Raw genomic sequence first — 27124 nt, forward strand, 5'->3', positions numbered from 1 at the left:
CAAGCCCGGCGCCCAGCCCCCACCACAATCAGCTTGTGAGATCAGCACTGCCCTCCCGCAGCGAAATTTTATGCACCAAATCTGCCTGGCCACCGGGCTCCGCCGCGTAATCTCCCGGGTAGCTCACTGCCACACTTCTGGAAGGCTAGACCGCAGTGGGGCTCCCGGGAGGGAGAGGCCAGAGGTAGCTTTCAGCATCTGGAGGGGGAGGCGTGCACGTGCCCACGTCCCTGCCCTCTTCCCGGGCTGTTCAATCAGCCGAGGCCTTGCAGACTCTGCCCGTAGTGTTTGTGACCCGGCACAGAGTCCCCCTTTCTTTCCAAACGCTTTTTGGTGCTCTTGGCTAAGAACACCGGACAGAGACCGGAGACCTGACTCGCAGGCAAGCCGGCTGCCCTGCAGGGGAGCTTGAACTTGATGTGCATGAAGCTGGCAGTTCCTTGAAGGCCTCGTCACCCATCCATCCGGTAAACCCTGCCACCACCCGGAGTGAAAACAGAGCAAAACCCACAAGCAAGGATCGAGACTCCATGCACCTGTCTCGAAGCAATTATTGACATTATCACTACACAATGAATCGCTTTTTGAAGTTGTTTTCCTGATATTTAGCAGTCTGAATACTAATCCCCTTAACAAAACTGTCCCCATGCTTTTTCCCCTCTCTGGCCCCCTAATCTCCTTCTCTCCAGGGAGAGGGGGGGGGCTGGGGACCAGCCAGTGGACTTCACCGCACCTGGATTTGCACTGATACCTCCCTTGTCATTCATGTTACCAACAGGAATTAGCATAAGGCATTAAGGGAGACTCGGGAGCAGAAAAGAAAGGCCATTTTGATGGAAATAAGGGGCAAAGGCATAATCTGCCATCAACTAAAATGCTTATTTGTGTATGGTTTCCCAAGCAAAGCTTAGAAAAAGCCTATGTTGATTTTAGTGTACACAAAGAAACCTTAATCCTTTCAAGGCAACTAAATCACCCCCAGAAAAGCAGCGCAGAAGAAAGGCACCCTGTCAGGGGGATGGCTATTCACAACCAAATAGATGCCACAAATCACACTCTGTAAATAAACAAAAATAAGAATGTGGGAAACGTTTGATTGGGAAGGGAAGGGGGACAGAAGTGGGGGCTCGGGGCTGAGGGGCGGGACTCTCATCACTCACTCTTCAACCTCCCTGAAGAGAGCCTTTCAACTCTGGGAGGGCAGCGAGGGCCTGAACGCAGGTCCCAGGGCCAGCTCCCACTCAAGGCTGATCCCAGCGAAGGGTAAAGACATTCCAGAGCTTTTTAGAGCTACAGAGCAGAAGAGGGATGGGCGGCTTAGGGCCGGAGGTCCCCGAGGGGGGAGGGGGGAACCAGTGGTCACTGAGACACCTAAGACCTTTTGGGGACCTGTCCTGCTTGCCTCTTCCTCTTCCTCCTCCTCCCCCCTGCTCTCTCCCAGATCCACCAGGATCTACCCCATCCTCTTCCCTCATCAAAACGGGCAATAAACAATTGGGCATTTTTGCAGAGAAGCACTGTATGCTCTGAGCTGCACGCGTCTTCTTTTATTCGGCTTTTAGCATTATGGATAACAAATTGGTACAAACTTTCTGTCCATCAGAAAATACGATGAAATATAAAACTGGAACAGTCCATTATGCAATAAAAAAGACAAAAATTCAATAATTCCAGGAGGAACGGCAATCACAGCAGCACATCCACCTCAGGGGAGCGCTAAACATAACGTACGATTCTAAATTGCAGTGGGTTCCAATTCTAAAATAATCCGGGAGCCCGAAATTACGGCACGTGGAAACGTGTCTTACTAACCAGTTAGCAAAAATGCTAGCCGAGGCGCACGACAGGATGTCGGAAGTGGTTTCCAACGTCACCCCTTTACGAAGGAAGGTCCGATTCTGTTCAAGCGCTACAGAGCCTCTGCCTTGTAACCACAGACCCGAGATGACCCCAGAAAGCACACCTCTGCTTAGCAATCACCACACCAGCGCCTCAATCAGGTTCCACGGCAAAGAGGAAAAGATGGAACGGTTTATATCACTTACACCTTCCAAATTACACATCTCTGTATCGCCAGTGATTAGAGACTCCCCTGCGCTTCATTATTTCCATCAACACTGCTACAAATGAAAACTGCCCAGAAACCTATTGGCAATGATTTAAGAGAAGTTCTCCCTTTATGTACTGTTACATCATTAGCCTCTCTTAGTCCGTACTGCAGTTTGGAAGAAATTAATGGGATAGCACATATTTAAATTTTGCCCTCTTGCTCGTTTATTAACTTTCCAGAAAGCCCACAGCAGAGTAAGGCTTGGTTTATGGCCATATCCTGTGCATACTAAACACCCACGGGTAATTGGAGACCGCAGAACAAATCAGCTGTTTATAGTTCTCTGACTGCTGGGCAGTTGATAAGTAACAATGAAGTTAAGGCATTCTGAGAACGATTACTCTCCATGACGGCTTCCTACGTTCCATTAACGTCACAGAGATGGTGATTTCTTCGTCCAATCAATGTGAATAGGGATTCAGTGTATTCTGTTACAATAAACCGTTCCTTCATATGTCCCAGAAGCATACGGATTCTGTCTCCAGCAAAAACACAAAATATGAACAGCGGCTCCAGAACGAAAAACAGAAAGACTGTTTTTTACTCGAACTTCTTAGGCAATGACAATGAGACAAAAACGCAAGCCCGGCCGCTGCTTGGAATTCAGGTGTCTTACCTTTGTTTACAATAACAGTATTGAAGAGTTTTTCAGAGCTGGCATCTGATGCCTGAAAAACAAGAAAGGGGGAAAATGTTATTATGGTCACGGATATCGCCATCAGCATCATCACTACGGTGAGTTTTCAATCAATTCACCACATTTTTAGAACAGCCTGATGGGGAAAGCAGCCGCTTCCCCCAACCGTCCACAAGGTGGTGCTGTTTGACTGCAGGAGACGGACCTGCAGTGCAGCTCTGTGCTGGGGGAAAAATCTTGATTTTAAAGAACGTGTCCTTATTAGACATATTATCTGTGCAAAACATATTTCTATGAGATGATACACAAAGCAATTCGGCTTATTCACATAGTGATTTTGCAATTTCGTTGATAGATCATTACTTTAGAAATGGCACTTTTTTCCCTGGGTATGTGCAGACAATCCTGCTTTTCAATTTTCTTTCACAAACCAGAAATGCCGATTATTTAACGTTCAGCCCTTCCTCACTAAGAAGTGTTGACTAGCACTTCCAGGGATGGATTTAAAGATTCATCCGATGACCCCAAGATCCCTGTTCCTCCTAGTAAGCAGGATGACCTTGGTGTTGAAACAGAAGCCAGCTGACCCGGCCCACAACCCGAGACTAAGCCTGCCATCGGCACTACAGCCTTTCCATTTTCCAGAAACCCTGTCTTCTAGTTATTGCAGGGGCTCGAGGACAGTGAAACAAGCCTGTTTAAACAGCGAGAGCAAAGCCAGTGTACATTATCCACTCATGTGCTGGAAAATAAACAGAAGCTGGTTTGCAGGGAACGCTGCCATGTTGCAGGAGCAGGGGATATTTCCAGAACTGCGCGAGGATTTGAACAATCGAACTGAACATGGGCATCCCCACTATATAATTCGAAGATGGAGCTGCATTTGAAAGTTACAATGGTGATGGTGGGTCTCTGCCGGTTTTCCCATGCAACCCTTGTAAAGCATCGCCTTTCACGCTTTATACGTACAGATGCATGTTTTGACAAAGCAAAGTGTAGGATGTTGGATAAATATAGAAGGGACTGTAAGGAATACGGGGAGGAGGGTGTACCTGAAGTACACGTAGCCTGACTCGGGGGCTGGCTTTGGGGGACAAAGAAGATACTCAATTTAGCCTTTCTGTGCTACATTGATGAAAACCAGATATTCCTGTGTCTATCTGGGGAACGTGTTCTAGCTCTCGATGCAAGTGATACAGAGAGACATAAAATATTTTTATTATGACGATTCCCCCTCCCCCCTTTTTTTTTTCCTTTAAAGCTTCCTCCCATAGGGGATGGCTCGGAAAACTTAAGGATCCAGGAGAAAAAGAAATAGAGGAGTAAAGTGTGGGACCGCGTACACGTTTATGCATCAACAGTTTAAAATAAATCCTAGAGAGCTTTTAGAAAAAGTCTGCACGAATAGAAAATATGCCAAAGGCCTTCCTGACATCTTAAAGTTAATTAAATTTAAATTGTATATGATAATAGCTGCCCGTAAAAATAAGCCGCCGGAAAAAAAAGTGTGGCATTCGAGGGAAACAAGATATCCATTAAGCAAATCAAGAGGATTGTTATGAAGGCAAAAATGTCAGGAATAGGGTTGTTACATTGTGATACCAAGGGAGGTTTCTAGGAACGTGAGTTTCCCCTGCTAAAACTCAGCAATAAAGGGTATGCCCCATTCCTGAACGAAGAAAAACACTTTTTCGTTCAAACTGGAAGGACTATGCAAAAATTCATGGCTGAAAAAAATAAACTCCAGCTGATCTATTTAAAAGGAAAAAAAAAGGCCCAATAATGCAATCATCTTAAAACCGAAATAATCCTTGCAGATATGGGGATTGCTTATTCAGAGGCACCTCGTGGGCCCAAAGAAACAGAACGACAAATGACTGCACCCCAAATGCAGAAAACCCGGGTAAGGAAAGGAAATGGCTCCCGACTGAGCGTGTGTTTGCACTGGGCTGTTGCACGCGCGCCAGGGAGACCAGAGCGGCAGAGCGGCAGGTGAGCGGGCCCTCCGGGGGTCTGCAACACCTCCTGCGGCTGCCGCCTCTGTGGCCCCACAAGGCGCCCTGTTCTCCGGGAGGCGGCTAAGGGATCCTTCCCTCGGAGCGGACTCAGAGTCGTGGGACGGCGATGCCAGCCGGTCGGGTTTAGGGAACCAAGGGTGACAGCGCGCTCCGGAGGCCCAGGACCCGCCTTCCGACACACGCTTCCCCAAACCTTCCGATTTCCCAAACCCGCCACCAAGCCAAGGGCCGACCCCGGGGAAGGGACCCCTGGGAAAGGCCTCCACCGCCCCGGGGCGCCGGCGCATCCCAGCAGGGCTCTGGCTCCCTCCTGCCTCCCGCCTGGGGTCGAGGCGAGGGCGGGCCGCCGCCCGGAGAAGCGAGAAAAGGGCTTTTCGTCCCGAGGCCGAAGGGGAAACTCCGGAAAAGTGTTTACGTTTCCTGCACGAACTTTCCAAATTCCACTCCCGCCTCCGCGGCTGGCGGCCTCGGGGCTCCGCGGCGGCGCTGGGGAAGGAGCCTGCGGTGCGGCCCTTCTCGTCTCTTACTCTCACTGCTCCTTCCTCCCGCACCGGCGCGGCCGCCTCCGGCCGTGCGTCCACGCGGGGCCCTGGGCACGCCGGGGGCTGCGCGCCTCGCGCCTCGCGGGGTCTCCGGCCGGGCCGGGTCGGGGCGGGCGAGGGCAGGTCGCGGCTGCCTGGGGGCGGGGGGGGGGGGGGGGGCAGGAACGCGCTCCGGCCGCCCGCGGGGTGCGGGTCCCTCCTCGGCGCGGCTGCGGGGGCCGCGGAAAGTTGGCGAAGCCGAGCGGAGGCGCGGGACGCGCGGGGACCACACGGCGGGCACCGGCCTTCGCGGGGACACGGGCGCCGGGCCCCTCCGCTCCCTCCGGCCGCAGACCCGGGGACCCCCCCCCGCCCCAGCCCCAGCGGCTTCCGCGGGCACCGCGTGCGGGACCCCGCCCCAGCCCCGGGCACTGGAGCCCCTCGGGACGGGAGGCGCCGGATCGGCGGCCGCCCCCACCCCCTCCCGCCCGCGCCGCCGCCCCCGGCCGAGGCCGCCCCCCGGGAAAGTACAAAGGCGCGCGGCCGGGCGCGGGGCGGCAGGGGCCGGTGGGGGGAGGGCGGGGGACGGAGGGGGCCCGGGCGCGCCAGATGCGAGGCACCCGCCCCCGCCGCCCCTGCCCGACGGCCCGGCTGCCGCAACAAAGACCCCCCGACCCGGCCGCCTCCCCGCCGAGCGGGGCGTCCGGCGAGGGGCCGCGCCCCCGGGGCCGCATTACCTGGTCGCCCGGGGTCAAGCGGCGCTGTCAGCCCCAAGTTCATGGTCCGGCTCCTCCGCGGGGCCCCGGTGCGGGGATCGCAGCGCCCAGGGGCGGCCGAGCGCGCGGGGAGGGAACGCGGGCTCCGGCCGCGGCCGCAGGTCCGTCCTCGGGGCGCCGCGGGGTCCGAGCGCGCGGGGCCGGGTCCGCGCCGGAGCAGCCGCCGCTCGTGCCGCGCCGCCGAGGCCGGGCGGTGGGGCGGGGAGCCCGGTCCGCGCCCGCCGCTGCCTCCGGGCGGCTCCTGCGGCGCGCGGGTCGGCGGGGCACGGCGGGGGCGCGCGGCGTCCCGGGCGAGGCGGAGAGCGGCGGCCCGAGCCGCGGCCCCGGCGCGGAGCTAAGAGCGCGGCGGCGGCGGCGGCGACAGGACAAAGGAGACCATGTGCGGAGGGAGGAGGGAGCGGGAGGAGGAGGAGGAGGAGGAGGAGGAGGGCGCGCGGCGGCGGCTGCTCCCCGGCGGCAGCCTCGGGCTCCCCGGACGCCGGTCCCGCCTCTCCAGCAGCCGCGGCCCGACCGCTCCCGGCCCCGCCGCCGCCGCCGCGCTGGAGCCCGCGGCTCCCGGAGCCCTTGTCGGGCGGCCTCGCGGGCGCGGCAGCGGCGGGGCGCGGGGCGACGGCGCCTCCGGGCCGGGGCTGGCGGGGGCTGGCGGGGTCCGGCGGGGTCCGCTGCGGGCGCCTGCCTCTGCCGCGGGCTGCGGCTCAAGTGAACTCCATCGGCGGCGGCGGCGGCGCGGGCTCCCGGGCCGGTCGGGGGCAGCGCGGGCGGCGGCGGCGCGGGGGCCTCGCTCGGACTGCGCTCCCCGCCCGCGCCTCCTGCAGACGCTCGGCGCTCGGAGCGGGACTTCCTCGGCGCGGAGCCCCCGCCGCCCGCCGCCCCGCCCCGCCCCCGGCCCCGGCCCCGGCCCCGGCCGCCCCGCCCCGCGCGCCCGCCCCGCCCCGCCCCGCCGCGCGCGCCCCTCCTCTGGCCCCGGCGCCGGGCCGCCCCGCGGGGGCGCAGTCCGGGCGCGACGGCGACAGCTGTCGCCCCCCCTGCGCCTCGGGCCCCGGTCCCCAGGGCGGGCGGCCCCTCGGGCGGGCGCCGGGAACTGCAGCGCTGCCCGCGCTGCCCGCCCTCCCCCGGTCCCGGCTGCCGGGGCTGCGCGGCGGCCGGCGGAGGCCACGAGGCCCGCGGCCTGGGGTTGGGCTGAGGCCGGGCCGAGCGCGGGCTCCGTGCGCCGCTGAGGGCCGCAGGCGATGTGCGTCGGGGACGGCCGGGCACACAGTAGGTGCTCAATACAGAGTGCAAGTACGATGCAGAAAATGGGGGGCGGGGTCGGAGTCTAGTGTCAGAGCACAAAGTCTCCCTCTAACCTCACCCCAGCAGGATCAAAGACTAAATGCAGTTGGTTAAGTCCCAGGGACAAGGGAGCCCAGGACCGGCCCCGGGCAGACACCCCCGCCCCTTAGTCTCTCATCCACTGACATCCGTAGGCCTCACCGCCGCAAAGGTGCAGCCGGCCGGTCCCCCCAGCGTCCACCAGATGCAGGGAAGGGATGAAAGGACACCGCAGCCTCACGAAAGGGGCAGCAAGTACTATCTTCTATCATTTATGGCCACTGTGTACCCCAAGGCCCCCTGTAGGGTCTGGACAGGAAGGCATGGGGGCTCCATGCCCATGAACTTGGTGATGGGTGGATTCCCCTGCATAACCTACTCTCCCAGAGCATGCCCAGCTCCCTGCCGTCTAGCCTGAGTCCCTCTGCGGAATTCGGGCCTCCTTACCTGCTCTCTTGACCACGGAGGCCCTGAAAAGGTACTAGGCCATCCATGGGGGTGAGGAGACTCTCTGCAAACTTCTGAAATTGGGACTCCATGTCTGAAGCTTGGCAGGGCCCCTCCTTAGTGAGCAGGAAAAGTTGCTGTGATTTCCCAGCACCAGGGGAAAGAAAGGGGCGCACAAGGTGAGCTTCCCTCGGGGAGGGTTCTAGGGTGGTGTGGGAGCACCAGGGGGAGTGAGGGCAGCCCAGGGCTCCTGAGGTCCCTGTCAGTGCCCATTACCTGCAGCACAGTGGGGCAGAGAGGAAGGAACGGGGCTTGGGAGAGACATACATCACATACAAATGCCATGGAGACTGGCTTAAAGCAATCATGTCCCTTCCTCACCTCTTTGAAGTTCAACATCCATCAGTTTGATTTCATGGCGCTCCTGAAAAACCTCTCAAGAGGGACAAGGGAGGGTGTTTGCTGTATGGCATGTGTTCCTTTAACCTCTAAATGCAAGGGATTTTGGAAATGGGGTCTCTTCTCTCTTGAGCCTGATCCCCTCCCCAGCTGGTAGCACTGTGTGGTATTTCTAAAGATCCTTTAAAAAAATATATAGGCAATAAGACATTTTTCTCTACCCCACCCCCAAAGAAGTCAGAAGGAAGGGTGCCTCGGCCAAAGACATGCATTTGGACTTGGATTTTCCAATTGCTTATAAGATGTCACAAAACCCAGCTGAGGCCCTCAGGCTAGGGGCATTCACACTGAAGCTGTTTCTGCAGCAAGAAGACAGCTCAAAGGCAAACATTGCATTTTCAAGAAAAGACATTAAAATGTTGTTTCTTTTGGTGCAATCAGAATGGGACGCTTTTCTTGTCTTGTTGCTCTAATAAAATCAATATTACAGGGAAGAGATTGCCAGAGCTCCTGCCAGGTCCCCCACAGGGTAAACGGAGACACACAAAAGCAGGGGGAACTCAGCTGACCAACGAAACAAGCACTTAGCCGTCCGCGGAGCTTTTATGCTGCAGCCTTTCTGACAGTTCGCCATGCCTTGCATCAGATAGTCATCTCTGATTATCCAGGACTGATCTCAGAAAAGCCTGGGACAAATGTGCGTGTGTCCCTGTATTTTGACCATTTGTAATTCGGAGGAACGTGGAAACGCCAATGGCCAAGCCTCTAGAGAACGCGAAGAACCAGCGTGTACACACTGTGTCCATATTTGGTCCCCTGGCCCCTGCCTGTGACCCTGGCCCCGCCAGGCCACCACTACCATCTGGCAGGCTCCCTTCCTCAGCCTCTCCCCAGACACGTGCATGAGTCCGTTCTGATTGGTTTCCAGGTTGTTCCATGGCCCCTCCTTTCTAGAAGGGCGGGAATCAATATCAACGTTGGAAAGGAACAAAGGAGGAAAGGAAAAGAAAAAGAATGATCACCGCAGGGTGGCTGGATCCCCGTCAGAGGTCTGATGCGGCGGTGGTGGTTTTTCCCTGAGAAACCTGGCTTCCCTTTATTGTCATTTTCATCTACAGGTGGCAGGCAGGGCTGTCTGGGTGGCTCAGTCAGTAAAGCGTCCTACTCTTGGTTTCGGCTCAAGTCATGATTTCCCGGGTCCTGAGACTGAGCCCTGAGTCAGGCTCCAAGCTCAGCAGGGCGTCTGCTTAAGATTCTCTCTTGCTCTCTGCCCCTCCCCCAACTTGTGTGCATGCACTCTCTCTCTAAGATAAATGAAGCTTTAATAGAAGAAAAAAGGTGGCTGGAAGCCACTATGTTATATTCAGAACATTTAACATACCAAGCACTCACGGCTTCTCTAACGTCACCTTCCACTTCTGAACCAGATCTCAGGAAGGTAAGTCTTACAAGGCAGGTACCCCAACACGATGCGGGTAACAAGAATATGGACTCCATGGTCTTCCCAGCTTTCAGGAACAAAGAGGAATTTTAATATAAGACCAAAGACCTTAGTCAAGTCTATGATTTCCAGCTAAAACTTAAAAACAAACAAACAGACCAAACCCAAGCAAAATTAAAACACGGAGTCATCATTCTCAAGTCTCAAGATACAGCTAAAGATTTGTTTTTAAAGTAATGGCAAATCAATGTAAATCAATGTTAAATGGCAAAGTTTTGAAGCTTAAAATGTGATCTGATTCAATTTGTATCACAAATTACCAGATTGAGATTAAACAATTTTTTGGTAAAATATTTCTTATAAATTCTGGTCTTCTGTGGAGCATCTTACTATAAGAAAAGCCTATTAATTTTGTGGTGTCCTCTCTCCAAAATATAATGAACTTCAGGCATTCCCTAACAGAACACGGTTGGTGACTCTTGGCAGGTGGAGAGAGGTTAAGAAAGAGGAGGTCTTTATGAAAATGTTTGTACTTCTATATTTTAATTATTTTTTTTTAAGTCAACTCTATGCCCAACGTGAGTCTCAAACTCACGACCCCAAGATCAAGAGTTGCACGTTCCACTGACTGCGCCAGCCAGGAGCCCCTTGAGCTTCTGTATTTTAAATTATGTGGTATAAGACCACTAGAGAGGAGAGAAAACCCAGGATTCTGTCTTCAAAACTCACCTTGGGAAAGAGGTCACCCCACCTGGGTTACTTCTGTGTCTCTAAGAGCTTGATCTTTTCAAATTCTAAAGCTCTACAGGCGTTGGGAATACAAAGTTTCTATTCATTCTTTGGGTAGAGGTTAAGAGGCAGTGTCTGGTTGACATGGTGACCCTGTCATTTCCGAGCCAGGAGACCCTGGAGAAAATCCCTCCACTCTCCGTGCCTTAGTTTTTTTTTTCATCTTCATCTGAGGTATGGGGATAACAGTACCCACACCTCCAGGGTGGCTGTCTGTAATGACACCTGTCACTTAGTCAGTGGCTCTGTGTGTTGACGCTCATGATCAAAGATGGCACTCGTTTTTGATTCCTGGGGAGGCCAACACAACGAAAGTATATTCTAGTACGGTTGCAGTGGCCGTTCCACTGGCCATGCCGTCTGCTGGATTCTTTTTTTTTTTTTTTAAGATTTTATTTATTTATTTGACAGACAGAGGTCACAAGTAGGCAGAGAGGCAGGCAGAGAGAGAGGAGGAAGCAGGCTCCCCGCTGAGCAGAGAGCCTGATGTGGGGCTCAATCCCAGGACCCTGAGATCATGACCTGAGCCGAAGGCAGAGGCTTAACCCACTGAGCCACCCAGGCGCCCCTGCTGGATTCTTTTGATGCAAACCACCACACTGATAACGAGAACCACCACGAGAACCACCCCTGAACATCAGGAACGACACCTGTCCTAGAAAACACACCACCTGTACTAGGCAAACAGCCCTTTCGGACGGGGTCGAACAGGAGACTGTATAAGCTTGGGTCATTAAGAAGGCTGGTGAGTTGGGAGCCGTGTGCATCTTCTTGGTAGATGGTAAAATCCAATCTTGAGTCAAGCAAAACCCTCCAGGAGTTCACCTGGCTTCCAGATGTCACCCACCTCCAACTTCTCCAAACGTAAAACCGTGTGCTTCCCAGTTATGTCATTTTGATGCACTGAATTGTAATTTCTGACTTAAACAGGCCCACACTATGATCCGGGACTACAGGAATGGTTTCTTACTGGTGCAGACGCATGTTTTGCTGGTTTTGTTCCTTTTCTTTGTGGGGGGATACCCACCACCCTCAATGCGATTTTAAATTCAGCCATCGAGAACTAGGTCTCACCCGTCTCTACTCACGCCGGAGCGTAGCAGCGCTATGAGGGACAGGAGTCTGGGCCGCTCAGCTCTTAATATTATCCATTTGTCAGGATATAATGCTAGCCTATTCCCCGTGATATCCCGTCTTTCCGAACTGACCTGGTTTTCTTGCGGACATAATTCACAGCGTGGAATTTGCGGACCTGTCTGGTACCCAGCGTACCAGGAGGCCTCCCTCAATAGCCAACAGAGGCGAGAGAATGAATAGGGGGTTGAGGTTTTCCCAGCCTGCTGGTAGGGCTGGGGGCGCCTGACAGGCGTCGGGGTACCCGGATAGAGTGGAGAGAGGCTGAGGGCAGAGCACACCGCTAGGAGCCGGGAGAGACTTGCAGTCGGCCTGGGGCGGGAGCGGGGGCCGCTGCTCCTTCCCCATGGCAGGCGACCAACAGCCCTCGTTTGGAGAGCTGGAGCCAACAGGTTGCTCACCACCAGGAAGCAGGAAGCCGCCCCGTTGCCAACATTGTCCTGCTTCCCACCTCTGTGGACTCCTGACATTACGCCTTCTGTGATGTCCAGCCCAGATTGAAACTCTTTCTGGGTCCTAGGGATTTCTCCTGCATCGGCCAGATCACTTTGAACGGTAGGTCATGACTGCCTCCCCTCGCGATGCACCACGGGTCCACCTCGGCCCCAAGCCACTCGGCTCTGTACGCCCCCACCCCCGCCCCTTCCACACAGGCAATTTTAACATGAAGCTTCATTACTCATCACTCTGGAAGGAGACGACCACAGCTCACGCTCTCACTGTTGTAAAGCAAAAACCTCCACCATGACACGCCTGCGTTGCCACCATTGATCATGGGGCCGCAGCAAGAGGGAAGTAAATAAACCGACCCGGGTTGGTTTATGATGTGTACTATTGAGACGCAGGGCGGAATAAATATTTTCCAAGTGTGGAAGTCAAGAAAAAGAATTTTACTTTCAAACTTTGCAGCGTGCTATAAACTACAAAGGGAAAGAAGTAGAAGACCCATAAATTCTCTCTCACTTAACCACCAAATCTACATTAAAATATTAATATTCAGAATGTGACAACACCACAAAGAAAGGCAATCAAAAATGAGATTGTAGCCAGTCTCTGCTCGTGTCGCCCAGAGGCACCTTATTGTTGGCTGACGAGCATGAGATACGGACTCTGAGGCTGGGCCCTCCTGGCTCTCCCTGTCCCCCTCCCCGGTGACACCATTCCCTACTGGCCGGAGTTCACCGTCTGGGGTCTAGAGGCCTGATCTGATGCGGAGTCGCAGTTCTGACAGGTGCGTCCGGCCCCTTCGTCACTGAACCATGTTCTGCCATCTGCACGACGGGGTGAGTCCTGATTCCTTACTCCCTTGGCCAACCCTGGAATTCCATATACCTACAATGTAGAGAGGTTCCAAGGTCCAAAGGGTCACGGTCAGGCTGTCTCGGCTGCGCTCACAGAGGCAGGGTATGTGCGTCGTCGACCTTCACAGGTTTTATGGTTTAAAAGGTGACCAACACCCTATATTAAGGTCACCTGCAAAAGTAACATGAGACATGGTGGCCAACTGCAGGTCAGCATTTCTTTCCTTTCAACCTTCTCTCAAGGGCTTTGCTCTTTTGCCCTGGAAAAATGTAACCTCAGGTACAGATAATGTTTAGGACCCTGGAAATCCTATCCTCCCCGTCTACTGATACACGTGGGCCTAATAGAGCTTTTGTGCTTTCATTTTAGCTGCATTTGGTACTGGGCTGATGGTCCACATATTTATTTGCAGAAATTCTCGTTGGGCGAGAACGCAACATTTCCTTCTTCTGTTTCGGTGACTCAGACAGTTGCTGGGGTACTTACTATGTGGGCAGCCAGAATTGCAAAGAATTCCCTTGGTTTAGCTTCCCGGAAAGCATTCCTGTTGATGAATGTTTCTGATTTTCACCCTTATTCTGGTGAAATTCTTATTTCTCCCTGTCCCTCACATACGGTCAGCATGGAGTGGAAACCTCTGACGTGGCCGTTACAGTAGACTCGATCTCTGTGGCTTCAGAATCAGACGGGCAGACTTTGGGAATGGTCTGCGCTGCACCAGCTGCTGTGATCACATCCTGCTGGGACTGGGGGTAAGGGCAAGCCTACGTTAATTCCTCTCTGGTCCTGTATAATCTCCAATGAGTGCTTCTGCTCCAGACTACAGTTTATCTTGAGGGTTTCCGTAGGGAAATACATTCAGGACGATGTCTGACATGTATCACCTGTTTCCTGGCTCACCTCTGGACACGGTCATTCCTGTGGGCCTCACCTTGCCTTGGTGGGCCCAGGATGCTGCTTTGGAGATCAAAGATTCCATCCCTTAAGAGCCAGGACTGTGCCCTAACACTCCCACTCCCCATCATCATTCCCCCTAACATCTACTACGAATGCCCTACGTGGAGCAGATGGCCAAGAAACACCACTCAGATCAATGAGTGAATGAATGAATGACTCACACCTCTGCCAACGAAAAGAATGAAGACATTATCTCAAAAACAAACTATAAAAAACCTTTCCACAAACCGCAACCAGCGTAGGATTTCACAGAGCACGGGAGCCCTCCATCGTGAGGCTAACATGAGAACGCGCGTAAATTCTCTTGGAAACTGATCGTTAATCAAGCTGCCAATCACTGCGGCAGCCACGCTCTAAATATGGCCTCTAACACCTCCGTATGAGTCTGCTTTTCTTCCCCGAGAAGGTGGCGCTTACATCCTCTATCCTGGAGTCTGGGCCGAACCCGCGACTCTCCTGACCAGGGGAATGCGGCGGAAGTAACATTCTTGAGCGTCAGGGCTCAGGCGGTAGGAAGGCCTGGAAGCTTCTGCTTCTTGCTGCTTGGCACCCGGTCACCACGTTGTGAGGAAGCCCAAGCCGACCCGCATGGAGGGTTCAGCTCTCGGGACAAAAGACCCAGTTGAGTTCCCAGCCAAGGGCCCGTAACAGCTCGCCAGCCGCGGAGATAAACGTCGTGGCTTCGGCTCCCGCAGCCCAGCTGAGCTTGCCTTAGCCCAGGCCATGTGGAAGAGAGAGGAGGAGCCCTGACCAAATGGCAAAATCGAGAGCTGACAAATAAATGTTTTCAGTTATTAAATCTGTAGCTTGTTACAAAGCGATAGGTCAGCGAGACAACCATCTAGGTCGCTCCCAGCGTTCAGAGCAAGGAAGCAGGTGCGCACCTGCCCCGGGGAAGGTGCTCCCACGAGCTTCGCCTCTGCTTTCTTGCCTCCGGGAGGGAATGACGGGGACCCTGAGGTTAGAGAAGGAACGCGACTGAAACAAAGATGTGACTACCAACGCAAAAATCCTGAAACCGGAAAAATCTCGGCCGAAATAAGGAAGAGTTTTCCATTTGGTCAAGCAGAAGAAAACTTAACATGACAATGTTAATGAATAAATCTGATCTCTCCCTTTCCTTTTGGAGGCTGCAAATGTTTGCAAAACTAAAAAGTCTTTAGTAATCCCTTCTTTTATCTAAAACAGATTGCCGTTTCAAGCACAGCCTCATGAAACTGCAGGTTCAAAGGAACCTGAAACCAAATTAGCATAAAATCTGGAATTCTCATTTCCACCAAATGCACAGCTGCCATCTGACAGCTCTTCTGTGATTTTTGGGTTTCAAGCGGAAACTGAGAGTAGCTGAGGCGGCACAGGCCGGGTCCGTGCGTCCGTGCCCGCTCCCTTCCACGAGCTCACACGTTCCAGAGCCTCCCTAGAACCCGCGGGTCGGAGACGCCCCCGCCGTGTGGCTGTGTGCCCGGCCAAACCGGAGGGGAACCGGGGGCAGTGGAGAAGGCAGGCAGGGTAGACAGAAAGACTTTGCTTCCACTTTGAGGGGTGTGAAATATTTATAAGTAAATTCACACAAATCAGAGGGAATGTGCTGCGGGGGGAGGGAGAGGAAGAACACCCTTTCCCAGCTTTTGCATCACAAATGCCAAGAAACCCACACTCCAGACACTTCAGTCTAAGCACCAGGGGCGCTCATGCGGACTCCCTGAGCACTTCCAGAGCTTCCCCTTTAGGTAACGACAACTCGATGCCACTACATTTAATTCTGGAAAACCCAAGGGGGGCCGCTTTGCCTGCTGCTGAAATATCATCACCCCTGGGACAAAAAAGTCGCACTTCTTTTACAGAAAAAGGGGGGGAACGAGATAAAGTATATCTGATCCCCCTGACGAGTACAGGTGCGGGAGAGGATTTCCTCCCCCACTATTTGAGTGGGTGGATTTGCCCTGAGCCGTCCCAAACTTCCTCCTCTGATCCCCCTATGATCAAGTGCATGAATTCAAGTGACAGCTGGCGGGGCTACGATCACAGCACATGAAAAGCAGGCTGTGGCCGCGCAGGGAGGAGAGGCACGGCCTGCCCTTTCTCGTGTGCCTCTCTGTCCACCGCGCCCCGCTCGGAGGCCATCTGCTCCCTCCCAAAGCTGGACGTGGATGTGAACGTGGACGGGGCAGGGGCCTGCATGGTGGGGCGTGGAATTCACAGGGAGGCCATCCCGGGCTCACTTTCGCCCAGGTCCGTGCCTCCTTCGACGTTCCCCTACTGTTAGTGCACAACTTTTCACTTTCTCCAGGAGAAAAAAAAATTTAGTGAGCATCTGGTATTTACACAGAATCTTAGAGGGAGTTGACGGATTTAATTACAAGTGTTAGTAAAACAGGAAAATTGTAGCCAGGCTTTCAAATAGCCACTCGCCTATAAGCGACGAGACTTCTCCTTTGTGCTGCCATTAAAGGACAAGATTTACTTCCCAGCCAGGAGTTTTCTTGGAGAAGGGGACACGGGTGAAAAGACAGCTGCTGGCTGGTAGCTTTTATTGTAACGTGCAATGCTGTCCTTCTTACACAAAGATCAAGCTTGCAAACAACGTTCAGCGAGGCTGTGGGCTCAGGGTTGTTTCCCGCTCGCACGGGTGGTGACGGATTTCCTCTGTCACCAGCACGCATCTGTGAAAGGACTAGCCAGCTTTCCAGGCTCCACATAAGGCCAGGAAAACGACTGCAAATGGCTGACCTGCACGAGGACGAGGGAACGACCCAGTCCTCACCGGCAGCCGGCTCTGGCCAGTTTTAATGCCTGGTTGCAAGTCCGGGGAAGAGCACCGCCCACGGGCAAGGTCAGCGTGCTACACGAGTCCTGGGCCAGATCGGCCAGGCCAGGAAACCCGGGTTTTAGAACAGGTTCCGTCCCTGCGGGTTGTGGCTTTGGGGAAAAGTCACAAAACCTTTTTTCTCCTCTAAAATGCCGAACAGGTTGGGAGGAACAGTCTCTCTCTCGCTCTCTTCCAAGATCCTGGGATTCTGTACGACCTGCTATCTAGATCATAAACAGAACAGCCTCCGCGCTGGGAAATAACATTTCCCTCTTTCCATTTTCTTGGAGTTTATGTTATTAGTATCTCAGTAGGACATACTGCTTGACTTATTTTTCCTGGGGTTCCCATGCTCTTAGACTGTCCCGATAAGTCAACGAAACGTCCGAAGCATGCCCTGTCTGGTTTGCATTTAATGCTTCCAACCGGTGAGTCCCATGTAACGCCCTCATCAAAACAGTCGGGGCCCACGTGAGCCTCTCGGGTCCTGGGCCTCTTGTGCCTCGGTACTGTGGGCCCATTAAACACGCTTGTCAGCTTTCCGTTTTAAGAGCAAAACCAAACGGGTAAACGTGTCCCCGCATACTTTTTAATCAGAAATCCACATGGGAAGGAGTTCGGAGAGAGAGAGACAAAGACAAGACACCCTCCCCAACCCCTCACACACACACAGACACACACACGCGCGTGCACACGCACACCTCTCCCGCCACCACACACTCATCGGAACGGGCGTCGTCTTCACCAGACCATTCCCGGGGCCGAGGCATGCGCTCAGCACGTTGGGAACCAGCGCGGTCATTTCTGACGCTCCAAAGTCCGATGACACGGTAAGTAGCCCGCGCCGGGCCTGAAAGGGAAGAGGACCACAGGTCTCCCCGCTCAGGACTTTTTCTTTCTTTCTTTTTTCTAACATGGAAGTTTGGCTTGGGAAGAACTTGTTGCCCAGACACGTGTGGCCTCGGCAGGAGGGATCCTTAACTGAGGAGACAGATTCCAGATTCAGGCGCACTGGAGCAGGGCTTAAATCCTCCGAATTCGGTAATGGAAAGTTTGGGTCACGTTAAGGGCGGTGGGATCCCGGCGTAAGATGTAGTTCTAAATCAGCCTCTCGAGCAGCCTGAGCACCCCCTAAGAAGCACCATATGTCTCCAATTCCAGCTCTTTCCTTCGTTCTCGGCGCTTTCCTTTTGAGGGACCAGAAAACTCCTGGCTTCAGACCATTTCCCTGTGTATTTAGTGATGACTCCCATCCTAAGAATGGCTTTTTTAAAGCTCTTTTCAAATGTTTCCCAACTTTTCATTCTGAAAAGTCCCAAACTTCTAGAAACGATGGAAGGATGGTCCGAACAACATCCACACCACCTTCGTTTCTGTTCCTCGACTAACGTTTTGCCCCAATTACTTTCTCTCTCCTTACTCTTGATGCACATGCCAAGGGGGGTCCATGCACTTATCTGGTCCCTCAGGGCTGGTGTGGGAGAAAAGCCTCTACCCCAGATTGCCTTCTGGCACCTTCCTCGTGGCTGCTTATCTGTGTGGTGACGTCCAAGACTCTGATTGGGTCACGTCCGCTGGTGGACGGGGTCCCTGTGCCCCGAACCCCGCCCTCCCCACATGTGTTCAGAAAGTCTGCCCACGCTGGGTTCCTCTTTGTGCTTGCAGGACTCACGAGGACTCTGCTCCGCTGAGGGGGCCTGGACACAGCTTTGGCCTTGGTGGTCAGTGAAGAGGGAAAGCGGAATGTGGGGAAAGGGACAGCCTGCTCTCCTGGGGAGCGGAAGGCCCTTCCTCATCTGCACGGACTGCAGACGGGCTCGTCGGGGGCCCGCAGCCATTCACCCGCTAACCCCTGGCACAGTATTTGAGTCTCCTGTCCCTGCTTCTTCTATCCTGGATGGACAGAGACTGCGCCTGCTTCAGCGTCGCCACGGAGTCAGTGACCCACACCCCGTGAGCGCGGTCGACAGAGCCGAACTCTTGTCCCTGCTGCTCCTTCCAGGCCTCCCTCCCTCAGGTGCCCTCTGAGGAAGAGCGGACGGACGAGGCGAGGTATGGACGGACATCAGGCCTCATCAGCCTCTTATCTCGTCAGAGCCGGCCACCGGCGCCACGCGGGACGGCACCCACACACGGAGCGGCCTGGGCCGGGGACGGAGCCACGGCGAGAGGGATGGCAGCTCGGGAGAGCGTCAGGACAGAACCCAGGAAGGGCAAGAGGTTCCGGGGGGCGGAGGGGACTCAGAGGTGGAAAATGCACCGGAGGCCGGGGAAGGACAAGGCCCGAGACAGGGCGGACGGCGGGTAAGGCAGCAGGTGTCAGGGGAATGGCCAGAGGTGCGCTGGGCCACAGATGAGCGAGTGAGCGAGTGACGGGGCCAGAGCGCAGAGGTGGGATGTACGACGACGGTGCGAGGAGCCACGGGAAAGCCCCGGAGACACACAGGGCCAGAGCCCGACTTCAGTGGTCTGTGGTGCGCGGCAGGAACGTGGCTCCTTGCCCTTCCGACTGCCGCCTACAATCTGCTCTGCCCGGATGCTCACTGTCCCTGCAGGAGACGCCCGCCTGGGGACGGTGTGCGCCGACGCACATATACATGTATTTCTTCATAAGGAGAAGCAGCCACTCACGCCAGATCAGCCGTAAATGGTCGCAGGGTCCCGTATTTTGCATTCACAGACCATCTTGTCCATGAAAACCAATGGAAGCGCGAGGAGGAGACCCGGACAGCATCACGGTCCTTGGAAAACGCGGCTGCGAGTCCTTCCCGGCAGGAGGTGGCGGCGACTCCCCTCCCCCGCCTCGAATGTGGCGAACTCGTGAGAGCTTTGATTCCGTGGCCGACGTGGTGCCATTTCCCAGGCGAGGCGAGAAGAGGCCTCGCTGCTTCTGCCTCTCAGGAAGCTCCCCCAACCCCGCTGCCATTTAGAAATGGCCAAGTCACGGGGGAAGGACTCATGGGGGCCCCCACCGAGGGTCGCAGCCAAGCTCGGCCCTGAGTCATCCCCACCCAGGCACGGGACACGGGAAGGAAGTTCTCTCGGGATGATTCTAGCCCCTGGAATTCAGATTCGAGTCACCGGGACATCCTGGAGCAAAGACGGGCCGTCCCTGCTGTGCCCTGTCCCAATTCCTGACCCACCGACTCCGTGAGCGTAACAACGGGGGTGGTGTCACGCCGCTAGGTTTCGGAGTAGACAACTAGAACAAACACATCCTTAAATAAGGATTTCCCGCTTTGTCATGGGCATTTGCCGTAATCAAGTTCTCCATTTCTCAGGCCGTTTCCACGATTGGGCACGGGGTGGGGGTGGGGATTAGTGTGACAAACTCCCGTAGCCCGGGCCACACCGGAGGGCTGTAGGAAGCTCACCGATGGGACAGCCATCACCAGTGTGACTTGTAGGGGTACGGGAGGTAAGTCCCCCCGAGCACACGGGGGTCTTATCGGGTCACTCTTAAGAGAATCAACAAGTGCAGAACAACTTGATAGATACTCCCGCAAGAGCACACAGCTGACTGCAAAGGGATCCAGCTCCGCGACTCGTCAGTTCTCCCGCACTTGTCAGACAAGCTCCGAGCTCACCCAAACCCACTGCGGGTTCTTCAGTTTGCTGGGAAATGGGACTCTACGTTTCCTCACAGCGCATGCTTTCTGGAGCCGCTTCCACCTCCGGAGTGCGGGCTTGGCTCCCCCTGCCCAGGGGAAAGGAGCATCAGCTTCCAAAGAGAGGAAGAGCGGGTCACCGCGCGGCTTTGGAAGTGGCCGTGGGGCAGAGGGGGTGGGGAAGGCCAGGCTGCCATTATCCGGGCTCCAGGTGCCGGGGATCAGGGTAGGTGAAAACACACTTGGCTGACATCAGAGAAAAGAACCCTCACTCCACTCCCCACACTCACTCCCTCTCCTTTTTTTTCAAGGAGGCTTTTTACCCTCATTAAATGAAACCTTATCTCTGAAAGACTGCAATCCTCAGCAAATGACAAGTGAGCCTAATCTCGTTTTCTGACAACTGATTCTTGACAGCACCTTCCCTTTGATTTCTGAGACACGTAGTTAGACATATATTAATCTGTCAGTCATCATCCCTAGGAAGAATAAAAAAAAAGAGAGAGGAAGAAAGAAATGAACATTTGTGAATATGAAGGCGAGACAAGGGGCGAGGACACCTATTTTAACTGACGCACGAACATTCCTTTCTCGCGCAGCCCCCGCCCACTGGGCTCGGGGGACATCCCCACACGGGAGAGACAAGCCGTCCAATCCAAGGGCCTGCGGGAGAGGCACCCCTGATTGCAGGCAACGTGGTCCAGCAAAAGTGCGTGCGCCCTGGAGTGCGGCGGACCCGGTTCAAATCCCCGCCTCACGTGAAGGTCACAGGGTGACTGAATAAGATCTTTATCTCTGCACGTCAGAACTCTGCCGGTAGGATTCGGCTCCCGGCTTCGACGGGCTTTGAAGAGTAAACACTCTCTATCTACTGCACAGGTGGGCATAAAGCAGGCACCCAATCCAGAATTTCCAGTGGGAACACTACCACTGCTCTCTCTGCGCAGGTCTCCTGGGGAGATGTTGAATAGGGAAGCAGGAGGAAATACGGGTACGCCCCATTCCCGAAGAGGTCACGCACGTAGAAGGGATTCTAGAACTACACGGCAGCGCTCACAAGGACCGCCAGGAAGAACCCCATAAAAAATGGCGCCACATGACTCTGGGAAACTCAGACTCTCATGCTGGTTGCTCCCAACCCACGCTCAAGATCTCAGACACACGGCCACCCTGCCTCTTTTTCCGAACTCCGAAAGGTTCTGAAGTCTGTCCCTGAGGCATCTGCAAACGGGAACGCCCGTGCGCTGTTTGCTTGTTTGTTTCGAGGGGTGTGGGGACTCACCGAACCATACCTGTCTTGGGATCCCTGTGGGGTGAACCAAGTCCGTCTGCCTGGCTGGCAGAGAAAAGGAAACGGGGTATTTTCGACCACATGTCATGAGTCAACACCTGCATTGGGAGCGGTCACCGACATCAGTTTTTTTATCTTTTCATACAGAGACGGACGGAGAAGGGAAGACACAAAGGCCTCCAGCCTTACCTCCGAGCTAACGCGGCATGAACGAGCCAGGCGCTCCGGCTTCTCTGCAGAGGGCACACCCGCAGATTCTGGGGGTCACTGAGCCTGAACACGATCCCAAGAAGCCTTCCCTGGGAGTACGCCTCTCTGAGATGCGCCTCTGGGTTATATGCCTCAAGCCCTGCCGCGCCCCCGCTAGGTGCAACAATACGAAACACCTGAGTGCTCTTTCCATGGCCTCTGCCGCATTGATTCCACCTGCCAGGGCCGTTATTAGATAAACGTGCTTCGTGCTGCCAGGAGAGGGTCAGAACACAGAGGACTGGGGAAGAGGAAGGAACATGAGGAGTCTACGGAATCACTGTCACCCACTTCTTAGGGACAAAGTGTTGTTCAGTGAAGAACGGGCACTTCCCGGGACACCTGCCATCCCTTTCTCTGCTCTCCTCCTTCCTATTTCTGCAACCAAATCCTTGGCGGCTGTTCTGTCTTCTCGGCTGATGGAAAAGGAAGGAAACAGGTAGCACCACAGTCCGGGCTCCGCTGCGGTTAATGAAGACCACGTGACACAAGACAGACCAGGAGGAGGAGACGATCCGTGTGCTCGGGCGGAAGTTCTTCTGTGCACCAGCAACCGGGGACACGGCCTTCTTCCCTCCTCCTCCTCCACCTCTCTCACCCATCCCTCGAGCACTGTGCCACCTGGATCGTCTTGGGCCCCAAAGAAGAAGGAGTCCCCGCACAGGGTGGAAACAATGGAGGAAAAGGCAACAGACTTTTGGTTTCAGCAAGAATGAACTAGAAAGTCTCCAAACCAGCGACTTGGAGAAACGTGATCTCTAGGTGACTGCTCGACATTTGCTGACTAAGACTTTATAGTCCCCGGGAAGACGGATCAACGGGATGAATGACCAAGCCACTCGCAGGCCATGTCAACCGCAGGGTACACCGACATGCACACGGGGCCGTGCTGGGCTCACCCAACAAGACCTAGGAGTCCGGAGCCCTGGTCTGCGTTCCAACCATGCCTATTGCTTCTGCACTCTGGGCCTTTTGTGATGCTGGCCCTTCTCAGGATTTGTGGGATGAAAGTGAAGCTAAAAAGCACTCCATCAACTCCAAAAGGAGTTCTGGAGTATATTTATATGTCTATAAATGGGTATACGTTTGGTATACATTTAAATGTTGAAACATTGGGTGTTACTGTTCAAAAACAGTTTCCAGAACTTGAGAGGTTATTTTATAACAGAAAAATTACAATGAAAAAATAATTAAAACAGGGGTGGCCTGGGCGGCTCAGTCAGTTAAGCGTCTGACTCCTGATTGCAACTCAGGCCTTGATCTTAGGGTTGTGAGCTCAACCCCCTGTTGGAAAGCCTACTTAACGACAACAACAAAAACCTAAAATATAAAGAATGAGGCTGGCCAGCTGCAGAAGTAGCCCAAGAAACTGCCTGAAGGATCTAGAGTGACCCCAGTTCAATCCAAGTGACCTCAGAGCGATCTCAGGGAGTCAGGATCCCAATGTGATTAGAATTAAGAAAGCTTAAGTTGGGGCGCCTGGGTGGCTCAGTGGGTTAAGCCTCTGCCTTCAGCTCAGGTCAGGATCTCAGGGTTCTGGGATCAAGCCCCACATCGGGCTCTCTGCTCAGCGGGGAGCCTGCTTCCTCCTCTCTCTCTGCCTGCCTCTCTGCTTACTCGTGATCTCTCTCTGTCAAATAAATAAATCTTTAAAAAAGAAAGAAAGCTTAAGTTGGATCCTATCGTTCTCTTATCTGTCTACGCACCCACTTTTCTATATGATCTTCTATCTTCCATCCAACCAGCCACCCATCCACCAATCCATCCACCTACCTACCAATCCATCCATCCATCCATCCATCCACGAATCCATCCATCCCACCACCCCCCCACCAATCCATCATCCATCCATCCATCCACCCACCCATTCATCTACCCATCCATTCATCCATCCATCCACCCACCAATCCATCCATCCATCCATCCACCAATCCGCCCATCCATCCACCAATCCATCAACCCACCTACCAATCCACCAATCCATCCATCCATCATCTCCTGCACGTCTAACATGTAATAAGCACAGACTACTTCACACCAGCGCACACAGATAAGGCATGGACTCTGCTCTTGGAGAGCCCACTGTCCACTATGGGAAGCAGTATAATCAGAAAGCAGAATTAAGTGCTGTAAGTATAATAATAGAAATCGATGCATGGTACTGGGGATTCGCACAGGACGGAAGGGCCAACTGCCTGAACCTCTTGCCCTCACAGTCCCTGCTCGCCCAGTGACCTTCCGATTACAACTTGGTTTCCTCAGGGATTGTCCTTTGGGGTTAGAGGTGCCAACTGGGGCATGTAAGTCATTCTGCCTGGAGCGGGTGTTGACTGCTCTTTGTAAACAGAAAGATCGGTGTTGTAATTTAGTGGGCTTCCCTGGAGTCCGATTAGCACGATCCCCTCTGAGTTTCCAGGCCGGGCTGACCCGATCACGTAGCTGCCCTTCCGGGAGCCTGCAAGCGAGCCGCCATCTACGTTCCCACCTTGCTGTTCTGTAACCACCACTGGGGGTGGGGGTGGGGGGCGTTGGAGCTGGTACCGGAGCTTCCTCTGTCCTTCTGCTTTCAAAAATCACGTGTCCCACAAGTGTGACGCCGGCTTCCTGTGCGTATGAGGCCATGGGGGTCTCTGGTCAAGGCTTTCCTAATGAACAGATCCAAGGGCCCTTTCTGTCTCTCCTTCTACACAACTCCCTGACTGCCACTCCCTTTCTCACTGGGGCTCCATGACGGCGAGTGATTATTATTTTCTTGCTTTGCTTTTCCTTTACTAGTGGGATTTTTTCAAGGTCCCCTTCAATGTCTGGAAAGAAGGAAGTAGGAGCTCTTACTCATTCCCCAGCTTCTATCATAATTTCTGAGCAGATGGTGCTCAAGTCTCCAGACCTACACTTCTCCTGCCTTCCAGACCCAACTCATTTCCAACTCATCTGCCGGACGGGGGCACTGACTATCTCGTTGGCACTTCAAAAATCGGTTTCCAGAAAGGAACTCATAGGCCTTTCCTCTTGACTGCCAATGGCGTGGCCTAGGCCACCCTCCCTCTCCTCCCCTCAGTTCACCAAATCCTCTGGACACCTTCCTCCCTTCCACCCTCATGGTCCTGGCTTTCGTGCAAGTCCTCAGCTGGCTGGGGTATGGTACAGATTGCCTCTTCCTAGCCTGGTGGTCCGCTCTCTTTTCACCCTTGTAAAGGCTCCAAACTCGATAGGCCCGAGGACGGCGGTCTGTGCCAAACCCTCAGATTCTTCCTTCCAGGTTGACAAATACGAAGGGACGGGTTGGATAGAGATTGGCTCTCAGATCTCGCCTCTGCCCCACCAGTCTTGTCCACAGATCTTAGACAAGGTACTTAACCCCTTTGAACAAAGCCTCCTCATCAGTCATAGTGGGTTGGCGACTTGCTACACCCTAGGCTGGTAGGAGGAAACTGGGTAGACCCCATCCAGTGCAAAGGAGAGCCTAAACATTTGCAGCTATCTTGGCTGAAAGGAAGGGAAACCGGAAAATAAAATCACCTGATTTGCCTTGCTTGGCCTGCGGCGCTCAGCCCTATACACCGTACACGGTAGGAACTCAAGTATCTGTACTGCCTTTGGAATAAGGAACTTTTTTTTTGCACGTCTCAAGGAGAGGAAGAGTAGGACAAAGGGCTAGGGCCGTCCTTTCGCGGGATAATTTTCCTTTCTTCAAGCAGTTACCAGGACTGACAATCTTTCCCTTCGACCATCAAATCTAAATCACTTCACCAGCCTGCTGAATGGCTGCCCACTGCACACCCAGCCGGGGAGGAAGAAGACCCAGGGACGCTAGAAGTCATCTCCGCGCAAGCCAGATCCGTTTTGTGGTTCTCTACCGAGGCCCCTTCAGGACGGCGGCAATCGCTCTACGGTCACTGGCTGGGCATAAAACAACTAGGTCAAGATTTGTAAACTAGGCTTGGGGTTGCAAGAGTAGAGGAGGGGCGGAAGCTAAAGGAAACGGGGTTGTTCATTCCCTTCTCCTCAGGGCAACTCAGGAACCGCCCCTGGAAAGCTGAACAACTATAAAGAAGGTGCCTTGTCTTGTGCAGGTCACGGTGAAGCACGGACGTGGTGAGCTCTGGCTGCCCTAGGCTGTGCCTGGACACACGGGAGGGACCCAGTTCCCTCCTAGGTCCCTTCTAGCTCGTGATCCCATGACCCCTTGTCTACCATGGGCTGCGCAGCCCGGATCAAGTACTCTGGGTCGATGGGTCCGAAGGCTTCACTCTGCTTTGACCGTTTGACTAGGCAGCAAGAATTTGTGGCATTTCTTTTCCTCCCTTGGTGGCGACGGTGACGCAACTTTTCCCCGGTTGGCTTCACCTTCCCAGGCTTCTTCCTCGACACGTGCTGTCTTCTGACACGCGCACACGAGGACCAGGGCTTACACATGCCTGGAATCAGCTACAGTGTGACGAGGACCGAGCCGAGACAGAGGAGGTAACGACCATCATCATCTCATCCGTAAGCCTTCCTGCCCCACCCCGGCTCTCCATGTGCAAAAAAGGGCAATTAAAACAGGGTTCAATGAAAAATACCGTAAAAGAGAAATCAAATGGAATATTAAAAAGCCGTGTGCCATTATTAAATAAGTTTGCGAGAAGAGGCCCTTCCACAGTCGCGAACAGCCCAGAGAGAGCAGAAAGCATCCCTGGGCGGGGAGCGCACTCGACTCACGCCGACAGGGACTGCCACTTTGGTCTTCAGCACAAAACCCGCGTCTTCTCGAAAAGTAAAGCCACGAGGCCCCCCTTGGCCAGGCTACAAGCGTGCGGCTTGTACTCACTCCCTGTTTCCCGAGCCCCTGCCTGCTTCGCCTCCAGGAGGCACATCTCCCACTAAGCCCCACGAGCAGCGCGGTGGGTCTCTCCGATCCGGCTAATGGCGGTCACTCCTCCGCCCAGCTCTGTGTGGACGCGTCCCCAGAACCAAGTCAGAAGGCCACGGGAGTAATTACGGGCTCTGTAGCTAGCCGGCTCAACACCGAAAGGCGGCACAAGGAAGTGTCCGATTCTAACTTTAACTGAGACTCTGAAAAGAAAAAAAAAAAACAACCCGTGTGCAGGTCAGTAAGATGTACAAAGTGGAGGGATTCGGGAGACCAGGGTTTTAGTCCTAGTGGTGTGACCTTGGGCGAGTCACGTTAGCCTTTCCCAGAGCCTCCGAGCGGTCCTCACAAGCTGAGGGGGCGGCGCGAGCTACACCGACTCCCTCTCAGCTCCAAAATCCTCTGCTCCTGTGTCTCTGCAAACACAGCGAACGGGATTTTCCGATGTTTAAGCCCTTCTGTACCTCTGTAGG

General features: G+C 54.3%; 1 protein-coding gene across 6 annotated transcripts in view; it reads right to left on the bottom strand.

The window, feature by feature from the left end:
• AUTS2 (activator of transcription and developmental regulator AUTS2) overlaps nt 1–27124 on the bottom strand; it is a 1107048-nt gene that overhangs the window by 76859 nt on the left and 1003065 nt on the right. For all 6 annotated transcript variants that reach the window (XM_045993027.1, XM_045993031.1, XM_045993028.1 and 3 more), the window contains one exon: nt 2727–2778. In XM_045993027.1, coding sequence (XP_045848983.1) covers nt 2727–2778 — 52 coding nt within the window. The remainder of the gene's footprint in view (nt 1–2726; nt 2779–27124) is intronic.

The sequence above is a fragment of the Meles meles genome, chromosome 21, assembly GCF_922984935.1.
Source record: "Meles meles chromosome 21, mMelMel3.1 paternal haplotype, whole genome shotgun sequence".
Classification (NCBI taxonomy): domain Eukaryota; kingdom Metazoa; phylum Chordata; class Mammalia; order Carnivora; family Mustelidae; genus Meles; species Meles meles.